Source organism: Drosophila serrata, unplaced genomic scaffold (assembly GCF_035046125.1).
Source record: "Drosophila serrata isolate PLE 108 unplaced genomic scaffold, ASM3504612v1 contig_184, whole genome shotgun sequence".
Classification (NCBI taxonomy): Eukaryota; Metazoa; Arthropoda; class Insecta; order Diptera; family Drosophilidae; genus Drosophila; species Drosophila serrata.
In genome coordinates this window covers 9538138-9563519 of record NW_028257082.1, presented here as the reverse complement: position 1 = coordinate 9563519, position 25382 = coordinate 9538138, and the positions used below count along the sequence as shown (strand labels likewise).

The window sequence follows — 25382 nt, the reverse complement described above, 5'->3', positions numbered from 1 at the left end:
TCATTTCATTCGAGGCATAAAGCAAGATTTGTGTAAATGTCAGGTGGTAATAGTGACACTGTGCGCCACTTGATTGGTTTTACTTTGGCCAAGAGCCACAGGAAGACCCCTCGTCCTTCTCCTCCTCCTGAACCCTCTTTCTACAGCTCCTTCTTCTCTTCGAGTGTGTGTATGTGTGTGTTTGTGTGTGCCAATTTTTCGTTTGTTGCTGCTTTTATGGTCGCAAGGTTGTTACGGTTCTCGGCGGTTGTTAGCATTTCTTTAATTGGCTCATTTTCGCGGCACATGTTCAAAAAACAAAACTAAACAGAAGTCCAAGCAAAAATTTATTGCAAGTAAATTAAAAGTTATAGAAATAGAAAAAAAGAAAACGAGAACTCCAACTCCAAGACAATATCACATCGCAGGCATCAATTAAACATGTAAATAAATTTCAGCAAACATCAACTATTTAACCGCGAGTCCCATGTGGCGTATGAGTAATGTCCGTAGGTTTTCGCCTGACAGTTTGTCACGTTGATTAAATCGAAAGAATTTGGCTGCCACATTGGATTGTCAGCCAGTAAAAATGGCTATTAATGGTATTTGAAGTTCGTGTCTCTGTTGGGCTCCTTAAAGGAAAACTATTTGGAAATGTTGCAAGATTGGAAAATGTGTTTAGTTTTGATTTAATTGGATACTTTTTTAAAACCGAATTTATATGAAGCTGAAACCTTAGGAATATTATTGTTATCTTTCAGTGGCTAATATACCACAGGATCATTTTTATTACCTACATTGACCGATTGACCTAGATTCCATTTTTATAACCACTTTCAAGGTTGGGCTACCTTTATTTCGTTCTCCAAATGCTTGCCACAAATCTTCTCTTAGAAGCAGCTGCCAAAGGCTGATGCTGCAGTGGCCAAATGGGAAGAAAATAAAAATAATAAAACGTCTTAAGAGACGCCCACGGAACGCAGTCCCATGCGGCAACACCCTCACACCCAGCAGCAACATCGGCAGCAGCAGCAGCAACATCGGCACAGATCGACAACAATAACCAAGCCAAAGTGGAGCCTTGGCAGTCGAGTTGTATTTGTAAATTGAAAGCACACGCTGCGTCATCAAAGTCATTAAACTGTCGACTGCTTACGGAAGTATTTGTGTGTGTCTGTTTGTTGTGCCTGGTGTGCCTTGGGTGTTGACTGTGGCCGTGTTGTTGCCTTTTGGGTGTGGATCGCTCTTCTGCGTTTTGTAACTGATATGCGACAAGAGCAATAGCAGAGCCAAGCAGAGGCATGTGGGAGCATCCATTTGAAGCAGAGGGAAAAAATGTATCAATAAATCGAAATATAATAATACCTCCTTATTAAGGGAGGAAGTTGAATGGGATAGCTTTTGAAAGTCAATTCATAGCTTGTCTCTTTAAGTATTTTATGAATAACAAAAGACATCTTACTAATTCGATTATCTATGTTTAGTTCTTCAGTTCTTGTATATACTTTTATATACATGTATCTTTTCTTTTTCATATTTTCCCTATTTGTTCTCTGTGTACCAGTGTCAATGGAAGTGTAGGTGTAGAATGTGGCAAGCCACTCACTCAGCTGTGGCAGTCGGCAAGAGGCTTCCATTCCCCTCACTCTATCTCAATCGGAGTCTGCAATTGGAAGCTAGCTTCAAGTGATTTAGAAAGAAATATTAAGTGGGAAAACTATGAAAGGTTTGGATAAACAGAAAAAGAAATACTCTTATTGCTATTAAAAATATTAGCTAAAGAATAAGGGAAGAAATAATAATTTATTCATTCTGTGAGCAAAGAAAGCTTTTAAAGTTTTATTTGAAATTCAAAATGACCAGGAAATTGTAATAATTTTAGGGCTAGAATAAGAAAATATACAAAGTGAATATTGTAGCTTGTTGTTTAAAATAATATTAAATATATTTCGTATAAGGAGTTGATTCCTATATTCAATTTACCAAGTAAATATAATCTTTTAAGCTCCGTTTTTATTGTTTATGTAAGCTAAATTCCCAACCAATTTGAATAGTTATTCCCTCGTTTTAGTGAAGGGTATAAGATTATAATAAATGTGACAGAAATGCTTAGAGCAGCTCCGGGTTTGGTTCGTCTCCGACTTGGCTCTTTTCCCTTCTAACCGTCGGCGGGGTGTGTCTCCCAGCGGCGACAATTTCGCAATATCGCAAGGCAAAGGTGTGTTCTGCCTCCTCCTTAGCCCCTGTAAAGTACCCCCTTTGTTTTTTACACTCTGAAATGATCCCCTAAAAAAACGCGCAAGTAGACTTGCATTCATTCACTGAATGCAGTCGGTGTATTTCAAACGATTCAGCATCGTTTTAATGACACGCGCAATCCACCGCTAGATTTGACTCCCCAATTTGCCAATTTGTCACCAAGCAAAAAACAAAAAAATACAAAAACCGAAAATGATAGAAAAGCGAGAAAAATCCGCCACACGAATTGCTAAATTCTGGATGAACAGCGCGAAATTCAAACCCTATATATAAAGATATATAGTACGTAGAGGCTAGAGATCGAGGCGGTTACTCGGTCCCAGTTCGTCATTCGATTCGGGGAGTGTGACTTTGCTTTAATCGTGACTTTCACAATCAACCTTCAGAAAGGTAGCGTGTACAAGGCGCAAAATGGGCTGCAGACGGGCAGCAACAAGAGGAATAAACTAACAACTTTTCGAAGCGTTTACTTTGGCGCTTCATCGAATATTATTTCTCACGTTCTATTTTTTTCTAGCTGCTGCCAGCCAGGTTTTTTTTTGTTTTTGTTTATCGTCTTTTTTTCTGTGGCACTGGAAGATTGACTTGGTGCAGGGCATCACATCAATGGATCCAGCCCCCCGGTCCAGGTCGGATTGGTTTAGTTTATAATTCGATCGGATCGCCCCATCTTCTCTCACAGTCTGTCGGCCCTTGGCTGCTGGCTGGCAGTAATTTTGATCGCTTCGATATTTTTGGGGGAACTTTTTCACGACCAACAATGGAATATATATATATATATATAAAGCAAGAAAATTGTACGAGGCATTTCATGCATCGATCTTGTCAAGAGCAACTCAACGATTGTCATCGGAAGTGGTGAAAATTTTGGTCTGCAATCGGTTTCTGAGAAGTTATTTCGTTTAGTGTTTTGGGGGAAATACTGTGTTTATATGGATATTTTAATCAAATTATATAATTATTCAGGTTTTGGCATTTTATTGTTGATTTATTAAGATGCTTTTTCAGAGAGGTAAACTCTATAGTAACTTTTGATTTATTATTTTGCCGAACCTAAATCCTGAATTTAAAGTTATCTTAAGTTTGCTTAGAGAAGAAAGGATAGGAACCTATTTTAAACAAAGAATCAAAGATATTTAAACAATTTAGATCACTAATTTATGAAATTGAATAAATAGGGGGTTTTTTAGTTTCAGGACCAGCATATTACTCTCCTTTCCAATATCAGCCCCTGCAATGCAATAATTGAATTGGATAGTTAAAAAAGTACAGGAAAAAAAAAACAATCCAATTAACTAAACGTACAACCGACTCACAATTATAATCCAATTACATTGATGTATCGTTTAATGTGCACGTTAATGGTAATGGGACATAAAAAGCATATACATAGCTGGGAGGGGCAGAATGGAATCCTAAATCAATTTCCTGTCCTGTCGGGGGCCATCAACTGGTTCCATTCAAATTCCTGGGCCAACATGTACATATCTCTCTCCTTTTCTCTCTCTATGTCTCTGTCTCTGTTCATGTCTCTCTGTGGGGATTTGTGGCAATGGTAGCAATGGCAGGCCGAAGGAGCTATGTAAATGCTGGCAATCTCCATTTGGCATTGCAAATGCCTTCCTTTTGGCCATTCCCATTCATTAGTTGGCCATTTCAATTAAGCCATAAAAGCCAAAACTGAACTGAAGACCAATTTTCCCAAATCCATCCCATTCGCAGTCGTAGCAGGAGTATCCTCCCCCTTTTCCGCCCCATTTATCCTTCTTGTTAGGCCTCCCCCCTCCTGGTTTTCCTCTCGTCAATGTTTTCTGGCCACAATGTTATTGCCTTTGCATGTTGGAAATCATAAAAATGTTAAATGACAAGCGGGCGCATGTTCATTTTAGCGTTGTCCGTCTGTAGTTTCAATTCCTGATGATGTGGTTGCTGTTGTTGCTGTTGCTTTTGCTGCTGTTGCTGATTTGGTTGCTGTTGCTGTTGCCGTCGCTGTTGTGTTTGTTCGCATTGTCAAATTGCGATCAAAAACGCAACAAACGAAACATGCCACACGGAGCACTGAGCTCTGTAAAGACAGACACTCTCGGCCTCTCGGACCAGCAGCATCATGAATCAAATGGCCGAAAAGCCACCATCAAACACTCTTTGGCTTTTCACAGCAAACAACTTCCCAAACAACCGGCGACAACCAGAATCAGCTGAATGCGTTTTAACGGCTACTTGTCTTTAGCTATTTATTGAAAGGATTTTCAACACTCGCACGGCGAGCCAAAGGAGAGACCTGACCAAGAGGGTTTCTATACACAGCGAGAAATGAGTTGGTGGGAATGGAAATAAATATATGAAAATATTTATACCCTCTTAGGGTATCATAGTTTCACTCAGAAGCTTGTTGCCCAGCGAAGGAGTCATTTGCGACCCTATAAATCATATATATTCTTGATCAGAATCAAAATCTGACTCGATCTATGTACCATGTCCGAGTAAAAAAATACATTTTTGAAATTTTTTCAAAATCTAAAATTTTTAGAAAGGGTTATATCATTAAAAATTTCAAAAATTGATAAAATGTTCCATTTTTTTTAAATTTTAAATTAAGTATGCAGAGTTTTGAACCTAGTAAAAACTAACATAGGACAGCTTTCCGAATGGGAAATAATAAATTTTTGGCTTAGTTATGAAACTTTTTAATTTTGATTTGTTGAAAAAAATTTGTATATAAAAATATTAATAAACATTGATTAAAAAATTCGAATATTTAAAGCTGAGCTATGATCGATTTACGATTTGAAATAATAACTGCAAGAGCATATAAATATTGGCATCTCGAAGTTAGTTTATTTCTTCTTTAAAGTTTACTTTACTAAACAATCGTTAAATATATCACTAATGTTCTTTAATCGATTTAAATAGGCTTAAAAAGAAATGGCTTGAATACACTCTTTTCTAATTTTAATATATTAATTTATCCTTTTCTGCCTTAAAATTCGTTCCCCTTAAAATTTTCCTCTCAGTGCCATTCTGCACGCTCAATCTGCGTTCGTTGCCTGAGTCTTCTGTCTGCCAGTTGCCAGCGTCAGTCATTCATGCATTCAATCATTTAATTCAATTTGAAATTGTACAACAAGTCGCACATTTGCGCCTGCCACATGTCCACAAGACCCAGACTTCGTCTTGGATGCGGATTCGGATGGGGGATTGGAATTGGAATTGGAACTGGGATTGGGATTGGAACTGGGACTGGGACTGGAAGCTGTAGTAACCTGAGCATTGATGCCGCACAGGAAAACACACACATTTGATTATGAAAAGCCTGCGTCTGCCAACTGCAACTGCAACTGTGGCTGCTTCTGCGTCTGCGTTTGCAACCAAATCGATAAAAATAATTGGTTGACTGTTGCACAGCTGACTGCGACTGCGACTGCAACTTCGACTGCGACTGCAACTGCGACGTGGCTGCAACTTCGCTCGAATTCTGTTGAATTTTCAGTTTGACATGGATTGCTGCTGTTGATCGGTTGGTCCCGATCAGGGATCGACTGGTGGTGGCCACCAGTGAGGTGAGGAGACTAGCGGTGGCTACGACGACTTCGACGACCACCATTACAACATGGCCAGCAGACGTCGCGTCGTCGTCGTCGTCGGCGGCGGCGGCGGCGGTTTTCCCACGTTCGTGAAAATATTTTTTCGCAAATTATTGGCAAAATAAAATTGTGCACATTTTGGCCTAACGATTTGAATGTGTGTGAGCTGAGAGAGATCGTACAAGGAAATTAAGGCTGGCGAATGTAGTAATCCTAATGAAGCAATCTTAGCCACAAACACCATATAAATTCGGTTGATGGATTCGATTGTGAAATCAGTGTGAGAAATATCAATGATATCATATCGTTAACGAAAGTAAAAGTGATGGTTGAGAAAAGGTAATTAAATAAGTATAGATCTACACACAATTTAGGGAAGTTCATTGAAAATTTAATGGCACAGGACATAAATTGATCTGTGACTTTGAATATAGTACTTAAGTATTATATGAATTAGGAAAAAAGTATACATAAAGTCATACTTTGTTGAAGAATTAAAGATTCATCTTCGTATAATCCCTTTATATTATTTTGTATTTAATTTAAACCGTTCTTACACTGATAAATTCACTTAAGATATAATTTATTTCTCCTAAATCTCTAGCAACTAAATTTATTACATAAATTAATAAATAAGAACTTGTTCTATAATCTTAATAGAGAACATTCCAGCAATCGTATGTCCAATGATAATCCCTTGACTTTCCAACCAATCACTGAGCAATCCCCCAATTAATTTCCCTCTCATTAGGCACACTTCCAGCCAGTTTTTCCTCTGTTATTTTCCGCCTTTAAACCCCATTGCATAACAAGTGGTTTGCCCTAAATCATCTTGCAAATCTGCAGGAAGGCGAATCGACTGATAAATTTCTGCGCAAATTACGCAAAAGCTGAAAAAAAACAAATGTGAGCAAATTTTTATTTACTTAACGTGTGTAACTGGTGACAGTTGTCACGGCTAGGAGTCTCTCCCCGCTGGAGTGCCGAGTGTGTTGCACTTTAAGAAATTAATTGCCGAGATTTATGAGGCAGTTAGTGGATCGGATCGAGTCCGACTCCAGGTCCAAGAGTTGTATCTGCAGATGGTTAGCCACTTCCACGGAGTGCGTGCCCAGTCCGTTAGGAGTTTAGAGTTGAGTTCGGTGGAAGAGAGCGAGCCTTATAAGGCTGCCGCGCTTTATGCATAAAGCTGAACCACATTTTCCAGCCACTTCACACTTTTATCAGTTTAAAATATGAAGCGGCAAAGCTATGGGAAAATCTTTTTATAGACCAACCCCACTGGACCCCTGAAGTTGGAGGAGCTCAGAGCTGGGAGCTCGGAGCTGGGAGCTGGGAGCTGGGAGCTGGGAGCTGCAAGCTGGAAGCATCGTAGCCAAGAAAAGAGCCGACAGTCAATTGTGTGAGGAGAAGAGATTTGCGAGGAGCGATAAAGCCGAATGCGGTTGGATGCACTCGTGAGATGATGACGATGGCTGTGGGTACGACTCCGGATGGAAATGGAGGTGGAGCTGCTAGCTGGGAGCTCCATATTCAGCTGGAGCTCGGTGCTGAAACTCCAGCCGAGTCCCACCGACTCGCTGGTCTTTGGCAGCGGCACTCTATAATTAGACAATAAACAAAGCCACAGACAAAAGGTGGCTCACATTGGGCGAGCATTCGGGGCGTGGCCAATATACAGCACACACCACACTCTACACTCTCACAGGCAGGCCAATTTCAAGCCAATGGGCAATCAAAATCAGCGACAAATTGTGCATTTTGTGGTCACAAATTGAGTTAACGCTGCCAAATTAGCGGCATGAATTTATCGCTCGGCCAACGGCCAACAACACAATCCCCCAGTACCCAGTACCAGTACCAGTACCAGCCCCAAACCCAAAACCAAAGCAAGACGGAGCGGGATTCGATGCGGATTCGGAATTGGATTCGGATTCGGGTTCGGGTCCAAGCGCTTTAATTAAGTCTTTACGAGGCCAGCCACTCAGGCAGCGGCTCCATTTGTTGCCGGGGCACTGCAAGAAATTACTATAACCGATCGCCTCCTGGACCACCATGTCAAATTGATCCTATCCGTAAACAATTTTCAGAAACACTTGCCTTAATTATGGCACACGATTTTCCACTTAAACGTTGTTGTTAGCGCCCAGGGGCCCATGGAAAATCTGATGTGGCAGTGACTAAGTGAATCATTTAGGTAATTGGTTAATATATATTAGACATATATGTTATCAACAAACAATTACAGTTGAAATAATGTATGAAAGAAAATAAATCTTAGTTCAATGGATTTGTGTCTGAAAGACTTTAATAAGTGTGTGCTATTATTAATATTATGTTGTACCATTCTTATCTACTTATGCAGCACGAAATAGTTTAGAATATTAGAGTTTGTTTCAACTGAATTCAATTATGATTTTTAATCAATACTTAATAATAATTAATAAAATACTGTACCTATTTATTTTTATAATCAATATTTAATATATGCTTGCAATAGTCAAGATCTTTTCTACTCATAAAAATGTTCCTACAGTTCCTACCTACGTTTTCCTGTTGATTTTAAATGAACCAAACGATAAATCAACACTTTTGCTTATTTCTTATTTATATTTAAATCAATTGGTTGTCTTATTTTCTCCCTGTGCATATCTGGGTTAGCCAGCACCATTTGAAATTGGGTGCACCGCAGCTTGGCTCTCGCTTAAATAAATAAATCTGCTCCGGCTGCCGCTGCCTCTGTTGTTGCAGTGGCAGCTAACTGCGGCCAGCAACAATTGGCGCTCGCCTCTTGCCACCAATAAAAGATCGCAGCTCGCTGATTTGACAGGTGAACAATTTTGGGGTTGGGCAGTTTCAGGTCCGAGCTGTGAGCTCCGGCATGTGTCGCTGCCTCCGGTTGTTGGTGGTGCTGGTGGAGTTCGCTCGGTGGCTGGTGGTGGTGTTGGTGTTGGTGCCCACCCACCTGGCTTCGATTGGAGCTAACATTTGTTTTGCTCGCCAGATTATTTCAACAAACTGGTGACAACAAATTAATTTAAAAGATTGCCCCGATATCAGCTCGGTTTATATTTTACTTGGGTTGTTAGTCCCCTGAGCAGTTAGCTACGGTGGGTGGTTGTTAGCTCAATTGATGGCCAATGGTAGATAACTGGCAGCAGGGAGCTGCTAGCTGGGAGCTGGGTTACATTTTATGAATACTTTATGGTCAACTGTGGGAATACCTGGAAATGCTGAGTCCTCCGATGGGGATCTTGGGTTACCTGCGAAGCCTCTATTAAGCTAAAGCTGAAACTAAAAGCGGTGTAAGTAGTAGCTCCTAATGGGGATTTGGAAAACAATGGCTTTAACTTTAATGGGTTTCTATATTTATTTAATATCTTATATTTATTGTTTAGGAAATTTATATTTTAGGAAATCAATAAACACCAAAAGATGTTAAAAACCTTTCTGATTTCTCACGGTTTAGAAACTACTTTGCTTATGATAAAGATTAACATGTCATAACTCTGTTTATTGATTGATATCACCTAATTTAAAGGACTCTTCATAAATTGACTTGAACCACAAATAAACCATTTATCGATTATATATATTTATATCCCCCATAAACCTCACTTTCAATAACTTCCGCTATAACAGTTCGCCCCATCTTCTGTCATTCGGTAAATCTCAATCGCTCCCCGATATGCAAAGCATATTGTGTTGTGTTGGATTTTCCAAACCGCAGAAACCAAAATTGATTGCACACTTCAAATATCATTGAAAAGGCGCATGACGGATGCGATCGGATCGGCCATACAGACAGCCACAAATAAATATCGAACGGCCGGGCCATAAATAAAGCGAAGCCAGCGAAAATGTGCCGAAATCGAACATTGAACATCGATTTTGCAAGGTCAAACGGAGGAGTTGAAACTGGCTATGGGATCGCCTTCGTCGTCGTCGTCGTCGATGCTCCCAGCTCCCAGCTCCCAGCTCGATGCTAACCCGGGCCCTTAAACTTTTCAAAAGTCAACAGCAGTTTAAACTCGTTTGCAAAACACTAACGGGCAAAACGCCTCAGCAGCCCCCTGCCGCGCTCTACACTCAATTTGTTTGCCCAGCGGCATTGAGAATTGGAGTGTCAAACTTTCAGCTTTCGATGCACGCCAGGATCCCCGGGTCCCAGGGCAAACCATAGTTGCAAGCCGAAAAAGAAACGGAGCTGAAGGTACATGGAGAAAAATTATACACAATTTACATAAGTTTCTAAACACTACAGAAGAGGAAAATTCAAAAGTAGTATTACCCTTGAAGGGTTCTATAATTTCAGTCAGAAGCTTGTTACTATGTGAACAAGATCATTTCCGGCCCTATAAATCATATATATTCTTGATCAGAATCAAAAGCTGAATTGATCTAGCTATGTCCGGTAGAAACTTATTTTTTTCAAAATTTTGAAAATTTGCAAAATTTGATAAAAAATGTAATTTCTTTAAATTTTAAATTGAGAATGCAGTTTTATTAACCTTCTAAAAACTAACATAGGAAAGCTTTCCGAATCAAAATCAATGACTTTTTGGCCGAGTTATGAGAATTTTAAACTTTGATTTGTCGAAAAAAATTGTCATATAAAGAAATATATAAATAACGGGTCAAATGGGAATATTTTAAGTTTAATTATGCTCTATTTCCAATACTTTTCCATAATTCAATTGCAAACATTAATTTCAAATCCCTTCGCCTCAAAACCCACACTGCGTATACTTAATTTAAGGGGTTTCACATTAAGTATACGCCATGTATGCCCGATAGCTGATCAGGTTTATGAATTAATTGTAAATTGTAATTGTAAATTTTTATAAATTCAATTCTAAATATTTTTGAACTGTGCATAAACCCAGAGAAGGAGGAACTACAGCGGAGGCTGCCTGCGATGGCTTCTTGCTGGTTTTGTATTGACATTAAATGAAATAATCTGCGATGATTGTGCATTAGTTGCAGTCGGATGCTGTCCCATGGCCAGGGACTGGGGTAATAGTTCTAGACTGCTTGCTGCCTCGTCCGGCGGAGTCCGCGGGGGATTAGGGCGGTGATGGGAGGACGGTAGGATGACTGCTAGCGGAGCATCGCTTGGTCGGTTGTCGTGGTTCCCATGGCATGATTTTGCATGAAATAATGTGGCGCACGAGTGGGCGGGCAGAGATCCGTGCGGGGGGCCACTTGTCGTGGAGCAGTCGTTTTGGCATTGCCAAAGATGCAAAGGTACCGTGGGTCAAGGGTTCGATGAAAAATCAATAAGTTTCGGGGGATATTGAGAAGAGAGTTAATTGAATTGGAAGAAACAGTTTGTCAGTAATCTTTATGGGTTGGAAATCAAACGAAATGTGGAAATAAATCTTAAGAATCCGTTCTAGGATCAATAATTCTAAATTGGATCTATCTTAAGAATCCTTTTTTTAGGTTCAATATCTCTCAATTGGTTCAATCTAAAGATTCCCTTTATGTTATGATTAATTCTGGGAAATATGAATTGTATGAAAAAAACCCAATGAAGTGCTAAGTCCTTTAGCTTTCCTATCAATCAGTTTTCTTCTACAAAATTTGTATAGAAAAAATAGGAAAATTGATTTCAAATTTTCGCATATCCTTGAACCACAGTACCGTTAGTGTCGCCCGTTCGATGTTGCCTTTTGGAAGCTTCATTCAGGCGCTTGTCTTTCGGTTTCTGTTTCTGTATTTCTTTGCATCGTTCGGCTCGGGATTTTCCGCTTTTCTGTTTCTGTTTTCTGTCCGCTCAGCCGCCAAATTTGCAATGAAACAGGAACCGTTAACTGCGGCAATTTGTGCCCTCTCTCTCTCTCTCCCTCACTTACTCACTCACTTTCTGTCTCTCTCGGTTAGTTTCCCACGTTATAATTCGTTAGATTTGCCATGCTTTTTTCGGTGTATTTGGACCGAATCTTGGATTTGGATTGCTATGCTTTAGAAGGCATTAATGTTTTTCCGGTGATTGACGGGGCTGGGTTCTAGTTTTTTTTTGTGGATTATTTAAATGTTTGAGAAGCAGGAAACTATTTTTTAAAATTTAAATTATAAATTCTATATCTTTTAAAGAAATCATGAAGGTTTTTTTGTTTTCCATATGACACTATATCATGTTGTTATATTAGTTTGGCATGGATTAGACTCAAAAACCATCGTAGAGCCTTATATCATTTCTAGTCTGGTTTTCCCTAGACTTCCTATAACGTTAAGATACCGAACATGATATAAGATATTCTATGCTTTTAGTAACTCAACTTTTACAAAAGATTACCTCTCAAAAGCTTTTAAAATAGTAAATGGATTTCGAAAGGATAACCCTAAGGTATATACTATTTATAATAATTATGTACTTGATAGAGTATTATAATCTTCGGAACTTGCTTTCTTTTTTTTGGGTCTTCGTTTTTTATAATCTTTTTTTCGTTTTGGAGGTTCCTGGGATTCCCAGGCCGTGTGTTGACACTTGGTCTTGTAGCCTAAGGAATTGCGTGAGGTAAGGCCTTTCTCTTTTCACTTCTCTCTCCTCTCACTCTTTCTATCTCTCTCTGTGGCATCACGTGCAAGCAATTATTTTATCAATCATTTAGGCGCTGCTACAAGAAGATGTTGTACTTTTACAGCCAGACGCAGCTCTTCGCCTGGTTGGTCGTCGTCTGACTTTCCATACTCTTTGTTTCCAGAGGGTATTAAAATATAATGTCAGAGTTTGGCAATGCATTAGTATATATTATATCTATTAAAAAAGTAATTGAGTTTTTAATTTAAAGCTCTGCTGAACAACTGTATTGCTTTTAAAATATATATTACCTACAACTTGGTAATAATTAACCTGGAATAGAAATAATTTAAGGGTATTTAATGCTTTGGTCTTCCCAGCATTGGCCTTCCTTTCGCGTTTGTGGCTTTGGATCTGTGGATCTTTGGTGGTTGGTTCCTCTCGGTGGTAATAGGAATTGTAATAGTGGCGGTACCTAACTCCATTGGTAGTGGTGGTGCTCAAACAGCGAAAACGCATTTAATGTCTGCTTAGTGTGATTACGACGCATTAATGCCGTGCTCTCCAGCCAAATGGCCAACAAACGTCCAGGCATCTCCACCTTGTACATATATTCGTTTTGTTTTTTTGTAGACTGTGTTGTTTTTGCGTTTTACTGTTTTACAGTCACCGGCCTCGTCTTCTTCTACTTGTGTTTCCCCAGGCTAAAGCTGTTGTTGTTGCCGTTGTTATATGTGTGTTAACTTTCAAATAAATTAAACATGAAGCTGGGATCATTTATTTCACTCGCTCCACCTAGCCAGCGTGCTGCACAGGGGGAAAAACACAACAAGGAAACGTGTTAATTAGGGAAATATTAATTAGTTTTGCATAAATTAAATAGATTATCAAGTCCTTTTAGTAAAAAGGAAATGAAAAGGGGAAGCAAGGAAGACTTCACTGGTTATTAAACATGTATATCGGATATGGTTCATCCTTAATTGAGATTTCGATAAGTCGATAAGATACCAGTATTCGATTTGTATCTGCCTATCGAAAACTGAAATACTTAGGAAGTAAGAAATATGACAATGATGAGAATAACGTATATTTCAAAATATATTTTATTATATTTTTCTACATGTCTTTGAGTTATTTTTTTTAGCCGTAAATAAATGCTTAAACCTTGCATTATTTTTGATTTTCTAGCAGTGCATTTACTGGCCAAGTTTACTAGTCTCTCGTTTGGGGCCAAGTCGCAAGCACATAAATACAACACACACACACACTATACCACTTCACTGGGACTTTGGCCGCAGTGTGTGCGCAATGTTTCTTCATTTTCACATTAAATGTGCAATCCCCGACATTTGTTTGAATTAACACGCGGCAATTACCGCTCACCGGCTCCAAACTCTGAGCTCCTGGCTCCCAGTTCCAAGCTCCCAAGCTCTCAAGCTCCGTTTGGCCAAAAAGCTGGGAGCCCGGCGATCCAATTATCCCAGCGGCCACACAGTCCCAATCTCCAAAGGAAGGCCCAAAGATGCCTTTGGGGGCTGGCGAGGATCGGGCCAGAAATAAATTTGGTGATTTAGAGGGTTGTAAAAGTTGGTGCTTAACCGTCGCAATCGATCAATCGTTTCGATAATGCCCGCAGTACAGCAGTGTGCTAATTTATAGATAAATAACATTAATTAATCTCATAAAGTTGGTTTATATATTGTAAAACTGATTAGACTGCTACCTAATGAAATCAACCTATTTATTTTGTAGATGGTAATCAAATACAAGGTCTATATAAATGTTTAATTATTATTTGTGGGGATTTTAGTAGTCCAAAGTAGGACAGCTTACCAATAAATAGGAAACAATTATTTAAATTCATATGATCATCAATTTATGGCTTAAGATCATTATTATATTTTTGCATTATAAGTATAGGAATACTTACTTGCATCCTATGTATTAGCTCATTTCTAATTAGATGTATAATTTAATTATAGCTTTTCTTTAGGGAGTTCATGAATGCATTTCCCTTACTATATGGTTTCCTTATTACATAAAAATGTAAACATTAATTACCCCTAATGCTTCAAAAACCCATTAAGACTTCATAACTTGGCCACATTTAACCCATTCCCACATAAAACACACTTGTGTCTATATCTTTTATAAAGACATTTTGTGTAAAGTTAGGCATGAGGTCCTCTGCCAGCCAGCCAACCCATCGATTACATATGCACATCAATAAATCAATGAAATGTTGCATAAAATGATCGTTTAATGCCTCAGCCCAATCAGAATTCTTGCCGTACCTTTTTACACACAGATATATAGTGGTAAGAAAAAACCACTTAAACTGCTGCTAGCCATGGCTGTTTATCTCGGCCGGCAGACAAAGAAATGCATAAATTATTTCTCGCAGGCATTTTAAAGCGCCTGTTAGGCGAGCCGATTGCGATGGAACCTGTAGACTTTGCGCTGCCTGTTGCCAACTGTTGCTGCCAACTGGCAATACTTGGCCAAGAGCAAGACTCTCTGCCTACTTGCTGGCCATTTAGAAAGCCTTCGCCTTCGCCGTGTCCACGCTTTTGTCCATATTTGTACACAATTAGCAATGACACAAAAACAAAAACAAAAACAAAAAACCAAAAGAAAAATCGCACAGAAAATCAAAGGGGAGAAAAAACGGAATCGCGGCAGGCTTTAGCCTAAAGAAAAAAATTGCATACGTAAAGGAAACAAACTTCACACACCATAAATCGATTATCATTGCACACTCACGCACACAAATACACACCTATAGCACCTATATGGGTATTAAATCAAATTGCGCATTTTACGCCTCGTCTGGTTTGTGCATAAATTTATTTATCGACTGTGTCCATCGGACATCGGCTGCCGTCGCCTTATCGCACACGCATCCACAGGTATATCCCCATTCAGGCCATCATCATTACCATCGGAATAATCGTCATTATCTGGCCAATGATCATGATCTCGCCATCGCATTGCCATCTCGCATCGACATGGACATCGACACGGACATTGCGTATACGCCATGTGCGCGATCTGGTTCTTGCCTCTGTGCATGCATAAAATGTATAACAAAATTGTCATTAGCGTAAAGCATTTGTTAAGCACTCACAGATCGGGCGATAAGTCAAAGAAGGGGCTGGTGCTGCTTCTCCTTCTCAGTTCTCACTCTTCACACTCCTTTTGCCGCTCCCAATCCCGCTGCCAACTTGACCAGATCCATCCCAGGCCAGGCCAGGCTAGGCCATCCATCCGTCCATCCATCAACGCCAGGAGAGGGAACACGCGCTGACAATCAATGGCGACAAGCGAAGCTGCCTGAAACGGGTCCGGTTTTGGGTTTGCTGGCAGGCCAGCTATTTCACACCTTCGCAGTTGCACATGCACTGGGAGAAATACTTGCAAAAAATTTACCAATGAAATTTATATGAGATCAAGATCTTGTTGTAATCAATATAGATGCAATTTTTATCAAATTATTGCATTTTCTAAGCTATTTTATTTACTTAAGCCTTGAAAACCTATAATAATTAGTCTCTAAGCAAAGGCTTTTCTTTTTTACTAGTTAAAATTATTTCAAACAAATGTAATATTATATTGACATGGAAATATATTTTATCTAATTCAGCAAAAGATTAAGATTTACCCTAAGAATTCTCTTAGAATTACCCCCAGCACTTTTCTCTCCGTGTTGGGTTGAAGCTCTGGGATCTGGGATCTCTTAGCTCTTTGGCTTTTTGGCTTGAACCAGAGGCTTGGTGTAAAATGCCTGCATGATTGGCATTGCTTTTGTGCTCGTATCTTCAACGATGTCCGGTGTCCATCTGTCCGTAAGTCCATCGCCGGCTTATTGACAATGCGTCAGGCGTTTGCTCCGCCGGCGGTGGTCAGCTTTGATGACTCCAGTTAGCCAGGCCAAGCTCCGTTGCCAACTCCGTCGACTTCGACTTCGACTTCGGATGCATTGGGGAGAGAGAGAGATGGAGTCTGGTCTAAAAACTAGTTGCGTTGACATACCAATTAACTTGACAAATACATAATTGGTAGCAAAAACAATTAAATGTCCGCTTTTTGCTGGCTGTCAGCTACCGCCTTTTGATCAAGAACTCCATGCGAGGCATGCCCCTAAACACACGACTCTGATCGACCATTTCGCTGTCAGCTTATGAGTCTTAGAAATTCATTTAAATTTATCTAGTTGTCAACGTTTTTTCTCTCGTTTTCTCTCGTTTCTGTTGCTCTAAGATATTTGCACAATTTGCTCATAAAAAACAAATCAACGGAACAAAAACGGGAAAAAAAACCTGTGGGAGTCAGGAGGAGTAGGATATCGGGAGGAGGGGATTTCTTGGGGGTAGTCTTAGCCTGGCGACCCAGGTATCCGGAGATCGGAGATCGGGGCTCCGGAGAGGGACAAAACGGCTGCCGCTAACGAAGCGCCGCCAACGTCTTAGCGATGCTGTTTGCTGATTTTCTTGTGGGCAGCCCTCGCTGACTGCAAATACCCTTTAGGGGATAGGGGGTATAGCAAACTTACCATGACAATATTAGTTTTGTGTATATATTTCTTAAATTAAATATATCTGCTTGAATATTCAAGAAATTGTGTCATTTTAAACCTTTGTTTGAAGACACATTTAAAAACTTGGGAAACTTTAGAGAATATAGAAAGGGCGTTAGGGAAGTGGAAAGAATATTTGTATTTCCCAAAACATAAAATAATTATCTCTAACCAAAACAAAAAAAATATATATCTTTGCTTTAGGAAAATTATAAATTATATTACTCGAGAGTTAGTTTATTAATCATATGTTTTTCTAAGAAAAGTTCCAGATATAGTTATAGTTATTAAACTAAAGCTTTATCATATTGATTTCCTAAATCTTATAACTTTATAAAATAGAATCACACTACTTAATTCAAGTTATTTCTTACTTAGAGTTCAGACTTCTTTATCTTTTAGGGTATTCGGGGCATCACCATTATCATTTTGGACTTCTTCTGTCCTTTTTTTTTTTGTATCTCTGGCTCTTTGGCTGTGACTCTCTTTGGCAGGTGCAGTTTGCAGTTTGCAGTTGGCTGTTTGCATTCGCTCCTCCGCCGTGGCCGCTGTGTTGTTGCTCATTAGTTTTTTTCCCTGTTGCCACAGAGTCTACGTCTGTTACCATTTTGGGCTGGCTGGGAATCGGGCGCTGGATTAGCCAGGTAAAGGCAGCAGGTACGGCAAAGGCAAGGTTAGGTAAGGTACGACGTGGCAAGGAGGGGTAGCCGCCAAAAGGAAAATCGAAATGTTTTGCCGTGTGTGCAGTGTGGGAAAACTTTTATTTCAAGGTTCAAAAGACGCCCGCAGAGTGTGAAAAATGGCTAAAACAAAAAAATACCCAGAGTCAGAGTCAGAGCTGAAGCTGGAGTTTAAGTTAAGGCCAGAGAGGTGTATATATATTATATAGTGGCGATTTCAACTGCTGCGGCTGCCCCCACGGCGTATGCGCAATGCCATAAATTCAATGTGACTCGTCGGTGGCCCAAAACGTATTCCTCCAATCCGGAGTCAAAGTTGGTCAAATGATGTGGCCCAGAAAGCGAACGGTTCATGTGTGAAAATCGCTAGACACGGACACGGATACGCAGCCATGTTGTTTCATAATTATAAGTTAAATACGACAGTTTCATATAAAAATCAACTAGTAAATCAACGTAAGCGCGCCTGGCAATTAAGTGGCCAGAAACGTAACACACGCCGGTTGCTAGTATGTGGTGGCTCTTGGCGGTGGTGCTGATTTCTGGTGGTGCTTGGCCAAGCACGTCGCCAAGTTGGGCCCGGGTTCGAGTTCGACATCGGAATCGGACTTGCAGAGCTCTCAGCAAAGCCAAGCCAAACCGAGCCAAGCCAAGCCGGGCCAACTCAGCCAAGCGAACTGTCAATTATAACCAATCGCACACCAAGTGCACATTAAACCCTATCAACTGTTTTTGTAATTTATTGTTCGCTGGGGTTTTTTTTTCACTCCCCATCCTCCGATTGCTGCTGCCGCGTCTGCTTCTCATTTCTAAAGTTGCAAGTTTTGCAGTCGCATTTGGTGCGAGATCCGCATTGCACATTGCACACAGTGCATGTGAACAGTGGGATGAGAATGGTGAATATATGTTACTTAGTAAGTAATATAGATATTATTTAGATGTATGAAATGTTTTACACAGCTGGAGCTCTATTTGGAGGCTCAAAAAAGGACTTCTGCACTATTACTTACCTGTTTATAGTATCTTTAAAATAACTAAAGTAAATGGATTTTGATTTTATTTAAACATTTATTAATAGATAAAAGCTTGAACGAATTCAGAATATTTATGTATATATATTATAAGTTATTTAATATTATTAATATATTTTCTATTGAGGTTTTATTGAAACTCATATGCATACTAAGGACTGAACCTTTAGCACCTTTGAAATACTTTAAGATAATTAAGATATCTTTTGCTACACAAACTCTTTTAAACTAGCTATAGTTTCCTCAAAAAGGTAACAATTTAAATAATTATATTTACAATGAACGTTGAACCACTGTTCCCTATATCTCTGGCGATGACTACTTTTCTTTGGCCTGGTCTGGAGACGATCTGGCCTCATCATAATTATCGCTGACTGGGGCGGCACGTTCGACTACGCACACTCTGAGAGAGGGGGAATACCATAGGGGAAGACCCTCCATTTTGGAGAGGGAATACTGGGGGTTACTGGCGAACTGCTCAACGTAAATCTAGCAAAGTCAAATGAGCAGTTTATGGCCACAGCGACGACGACGACGACTACGACGACCATTTGAAGACGCGCCAAAGGAGCACGAGATGGAGGAGCCTGTCTATATAGCATATAGCATCGCACAGCGGATCGCCTCGGATAGCATCGCTGCGGATCGGATCGGATCTGCCGGGTGCCACTTGGGGGCAACATTCACTTTTTTTATTGCACCACTTTGGCAATAGGCACAAGTGTGATTTCAAATCTCTGGGTCGCCCCGGTGTTAGCTGGTTGGTGTAGCCTGTAGCCTGTTGCCTGTTTGCCTGTTTGCCTGTTTGCCTGTTGCCAAAGCCAAATTGGCAGAAATATGAAGTCAGCATGTGCATTTCGGTAAAAGCGGTGATTATACACACACACATATACCCCTCTATATTCCTGGCTGGACAGGAGAATGGCCATTTGGGAGACGAGAAATATATGACAGCCGGAGAGTTGGCACATAATGCGCATTAGCATATGCCACTGTAGCATCCAGCCTCCTTCCCTCCTTTGTACTCTGCACTGGCACTTACTTCCCTTACCGGCATTCATCGCAAATGGGCCAAAAGAGCGGAAAAGGCAGCAGCAGCAGCAGCACAAACAGAAACAGAAACAGTCAGAGACTAAGACTTAGACTAAGACTGCGACTATGACTGCGACTAGGAGTTCGAGCAACAGAAAACAGCACTGTGGGCTGACGTTGATGGCCAGTTCAATTAAATGCCATCAATTTTAATAACGCGCCTGCCTGGGCTAACGGACTACGGACCCCAAAACCCGGGGCATACACTTGGACCGACTCCCTCGAAAAGTACAGGTGTAACTCTAAAGAGTAAACTCCTCATTTTAGCTTTTCTTTAATTCATATGGAAGTTGTGTAACAATAAGCCTTTATTATAACCCTTTTTTAGACTAATTTAGACAATAAAATTTAAGGGATTTACTGGAATTTGTTTAAAAGAACGTAAATATTATGTAGTTATCTATGGATCACTTTCTCCTATATCAAGGTCTTGGATCACCAGGACTAGTTAAAGCAGACTTCCTTTGATTCCCCTGCACTTATGTCCTTAATATATTTAATATATGATAGTGTTACTTTTATTTTAACTTAACTGATTTTAGTTAGTCAAGTTAACCTGTAAACCGTCCGTCTGCTACCTTGGGCACTATATAACCCGGTGCTGGTGAAACAAAACGCTCGCTGGCATGGAAATTACAAATGCATCAGGCCAGGGCCCCCAAAACTCACATGTGTGCAGACAGTCGCAGTCGCAAAACGCACTTGAGGCACTTGAGGCTAAGAAACCAGCGGACCAGTGGACCCCATTCTCCGCAGTTTGGTCGGTCAGTTCGGACCAGGCTTGGATGGTGTGCCGGACTGGCCGCCATGTGGCCCTCGGTCATGTGGAGTTTGCAGGCTTGACAAAGCACTTAAGCCCGGGTCACTTGTTCACTGCACTCCTTTCGCCCCTTTTGGCCATTGTTTTGGAGGCCCTGACAAACGAGATGTTGTTGGCCCGGCCAAGAAGAGTGAAAATTGAATGTGCTAAGCAGGCAAAAAGCAACAAAATAAAAAAAAAGAAGAAAAGCCTGGGGGCAAAGAGAATAAAAGATAAATATCTTTCGAATTAGAATACAGGGTTTCATTTGTCTAACTTGGGTGCACTTTTACTTAAAAGGAATATAAAAGTATGCCTTGTTTTAAATAATAAAATATATAAAAGATGACTTTGTTAACTTGTATCAAAGATTACTTAAAAAAGAGCTTTAAAATTTAAATTATATTTAATAAAACAAGGAACTTTATAAATAATATTTGTATTAATTTATTATTATTTATGTATTGTTTGCCACAAACTTAATTATTAAACTTCCTATTTGTAATATCCTTTTCTTTTGAATAATAATTTATTCATTCATTTAACTAACTTAACCTCATTATTTTTCCCATTCTTCTCTCCCTTCAATATACTTAGACATTGAATTATATGAAAAGGGAATCAATATTCTTATTTCCATCAAAAGTTAAATATAATCACACTTGGTCTCAAGAAATTGGTGGCGCCACTTGATTAATGTGAACATGTTCAATAACAGCATGTGCAATTAAAAATTGTAATACAATCCGTTAACTTTTAATTAGAATAAATTGTTTATCTTTATAATGTTTTAATTCTTTTGCTAATTTCCAAAGGTGTAGTGATGAAGTAAAGTTTTATCTTTACCATATTAATTTCTTCAGTCAATTCTATAAGAATAGTTAACTTTGCGAAGACCAAATTTGTGATCCCTCAAAGTTAGCAATTTGGTCATTAATTGCAAAAAGAAAACAATCATAAGTTAGCCAAAAATTCATTAATTTCAATTCGGAAACCTTTGCTGTGCTAGTTTATGTGGCCAACACATCAGCAAACTCAATTTAACTTTTTAGAAATTTCAAATTTTAATCAATTTTTGAAAATTTTAACGATGCAACCCCTTATATAAATTTTAAATTTCGGAAAATTTTTATAAAATTTATTTTTCTTTCGAACATGGCTAGATCGATTCGGCTGTTGATGCTGATAAAGAATATATATGATTTATGGGGTCGAAAATGACATCTTCACTACTTTTTTAACGATTAACTAACATAATAATACCCTGAAAAAGTAAAACAAAATGCAACCAGCTACTGTCCCCTCTTATTCCATTTAAGAAGAAAAGTAAACAGATTCTTGACCCAACACAAGTGGAGTGGCAAACTTGAGCAAACTTCACATCGCTTTTTGTTTGCACAGCGGAGCACCCTTCAATCTGAGGGAACCTCGAGGGGCAGTAGGGGGTTAAGAGTGGTGGCAGTAGGAGCAGCTGTTGCTGCTGCAGTTTTTGCTGGCAATTGATGTTGATGTCGCGGGCGCCAAAATCGACACACTTGTCCCAGCCGAAACTGCAACTGCAACTGCATCTGGCAGCCGAAAGTGGCAGTCGTCGTCTGGAGCACCGAGTACAGGTTAAATGGATCACGACTGCACGGATTCGCTGTCCGTCTGAATCTGAATCTCACTCTGACTCTGACTCTTAGCTCGGCATCCAAATCCAAATCCAAGTCCACATCCACATCGACATCAACAGCCAAGGCTCTCCTCTGTCCGCTGGTCTGGGCCGTCCGACGGCCATAAAATACGCGACATGCAAACGTTTTTGATGCAATGAGGCGGCCGAATGAAATTAGGAAATTGTGTAAAGACTCTCAACCGACAAGCCAATATCTTTCCACCGCCCCCTTATACTCTCCTTTGTCTTTATTTTCAATACCCTGCCAAAAGGATTTAATCATCATTTTAGGTATTTAAGATACACATCTCTTATGCTTTACATGGTATTTATTTTAAGGCATTTAAAAGTATAAATCTTTTAATGTTGTATTGTGTTATTAATTTGTTATTAAGTTGTTCTTTCCTAATCCTCAATATGGTATATTGTTTTCATGTCAATAAGCTTAAAGATCTTTAATTAATAGGAAAAGTCTTTAAAGACTGTGTTTGCAGTTTATTTTCACGAATTCCTATCAATATTCCCTAAAGAAAAATCAATCACAGGTAGAGTATTCCGTCGTTCGTCTATTTACTTAGCCTGATTGCCTTGTTTCTGGTTGGTAGCTTCGATCAGTTAGCGGTTCATTTACGAGTCTCATTAGGCATTGCCGACCATAAAGTCGGGGCCCCGCCATTTTGGCCATTTTGTGTCCGAGTATTTTGTGCATTTTGTTAACCAAATCTGAAATGGGTTTTCCGATTTTTTTAATCTTGCAGCAAGCACCTCGCACGGCAGCAGCAGTAGTGGCAGTGGCAGTGGCAGCTGCAAATCCTCGCCAGCAACCAAGGCGCTTGGACATAATCATGGCTATAGTAATGGCAAGCAAAGTGGATCATCCTCGGGCTTTGGAGCGGGCTCCTCCGCAAGTGCCGCATCTTTGGGGGCCTTTGCCAGGTTGCCCCATCATCAGCAAGCCACCCAGCAGCAACAGCAGCAGCAGCAGCAACAGCTTTATGCCTCCGGCGTGTCCAAGTTGCCATTCTCGCCGTTCTTTGCGGCCTCGCCATTCTTCTTCACATACCGAAGGATCAGTGGCAAGCAGGAGGATAACAATAACAGCTGCAGCTATAACAATGGCAGCAGCAGTGCAGGATCTGGAGCGGGAGCTGGTGCAGGATCCGGAGCAGGTGCAGGGGCCAGCACCATGCAGGACTACGATCGCAAGTTCTCGCTGCTGAGCCTGTTCAAGAATCCCTACAAGTTCGGGGATACGCAGACTTCGCGGAAAACTTCCCCAACTGGTGGTGGTTCATCCTCCAAGTCCCTGACCGGCGTTGCCTCCTCCTCCTCCTCTTCGGCCAGTTGGAAGAGCTACGCGGGATCGGGCTCTCCACATGCCGCACTCAATCCCGCCTTCGGTGGCATGGCCCTGGGTGCCACGCGCAAGGATAGCAGCAGCTTCAGTGGGATTAACTTTGGCGGAGGTGCCTCCGCCTTTGGGCGCTCCTCCTCCTGCTCCGATTCGGCGGCCAATGGCGGCTACAATGATCTCTCCAAGAACCGCAAGGTCCACAAATGTGACACCGAAGGCTGCGACAAGGTGTACACGAAGAGTTCGCACCTCAAGGCGCACAAGCGAACGCACACAGGTGAGCATCAAGTGGGGGATTTTTAATTAAGAATACTTTGTGTTTATTATTTGAATGCCTTGTTAAGCGAACCCTGAAGCGCCTCTCACCACTTGTATCTAACATGTCTGGTATTTATCCACAGGCGAGAAGCCGTACGTGTGCACGTGGGAGGGCTGCATTTGGAGGTTCGCCCGCTCCGACGAGCTGACCCGCCACTACCGGAAGCACACGGGCGTGAAGCCGTTCCGCTGCCAGCTGTGCACGCGCAGCTTCAGCCGCTCGGACCACCTGTCGCTGCACATGCGCCGCCACTGAGGATCGGATCCGGGAATCTCTAACTGGAACTGCCAACCTGGCCATACATACTACTCCACACACATATGTATATCCGGGGATACCCTGGCCGGATATCAATACTCATCCGAGGAGCTCGACTTACGACTCTCGACTCTATTTATATGCACTTCTCCATCGATCATATTTAATGCGACCAGATATATACCATATCGCTTAAGTAGCTCAATTTCTAATGGTAAGCGGGCTCAAAGCCCAACTTATAGTTGTATTTATAGCCTTAGTTCTGGGCCGCGAAAGATTTGTAAAATTTTTCACCTTGCAAGCCCAGAGAGACAATTGCCTTCAGAAGCCAAGTTAACAAAAGTGGATTTTTTAAGCCTACTACTTTTAGAAATATCTCCATAGTTAATTATACATTATACTAACAGATAGTTTTGGATTGGTGCTAGCAAACTTGCGTGTACATAGATCTAGAGGAATACTTTTACAGCCCAGTTGGTTAAGTGGCAAATTTAACTAATTTTAGATGAAATTTTTATTGGTTGTTAAGTAGAAAATTGTATACAAAAAAGAGGAACACAACATGAAAGAGGCAAAAACATAAAAAACTGGAAGAGCCAAGCAAAGCAATATTTATATATATATATCCATGTATTTATATATAGAAATTCTCTCATCTATAGGCTATTTTATACATTTTGTACTATACGCATATGATGTGACAGTTTGGTTAAGAGGAGTTAAGCAGGGGAAGGTGTTAAAAAGCTGGCCTATAAAATCATTCTGAATAAACCTAAACCTAAAGAGAAAGGCAATCTTACAAGTAATCAAACAAAATATACATATATATTTATAGAATACAAATATTGTGCCTTAATGCCTTAATATTTCTTCTATGAGCTCAGTAAACTCACTTACAGCTATGTAACGCACTGTATGCCCTGCCCGACCCCATTGGCAATTTGCCTCAGACCAACTGTCATCATAGATTTACAAAAGCAAAACAAATTGTATTATTTTTTGAGAAATAAAAGAAAAGCGAATACTTTTTTGTACCATAATCGTTGAAGCCTTGGCCTCGCTCATTACGCGTTCCCTGGCCAAAAGCCGCCTGGCCATTTTCATTTGAATGAAAAATCAATTGGCGCACAATGGGGGCTGCTGCTGTGGTTAACCCACAACTGCCCCTGGGTCTGGATAAAGTCCCCATTCGCCACCGCCACCGCCGCCGCCCCGCCTGCCTGCCTACTCGGAAATGTGTGGCAAGTTGTCAGCGGGTTTGCCCGACG

General features: G+C 40.4%; 1 protein-coding gene across 2 annotated transcripts in view; it reads left to right on the top strand.

Annotated features, from left to right (window-relative positions):
• Positions 1-25154, top strand: part of LOC110179561 (uncharacterized) — a 41408-nt gene extending 16254 nt beyond the window's left edge. For both annotated transcript variants that reach the window (XM_086829069.1, XM_020947147.2), the window contains 2 exons: positions 22942-23814; positions 23939-25154. In XM_086829069.1, coding sequence (XP_086685195.1) covers positions 22942-23814; positions 23939-24111 — 1046 coding nt within the window. In that variant the 3' untranslated portion in view covers positions 24112-25154. The remainder of the gene's footprint in view (positions 1-22941; positions 23815-23938) is intronic.
• The last annotated feature ends 228 nt before the right edge of the window (positions 25155-25382 follow it).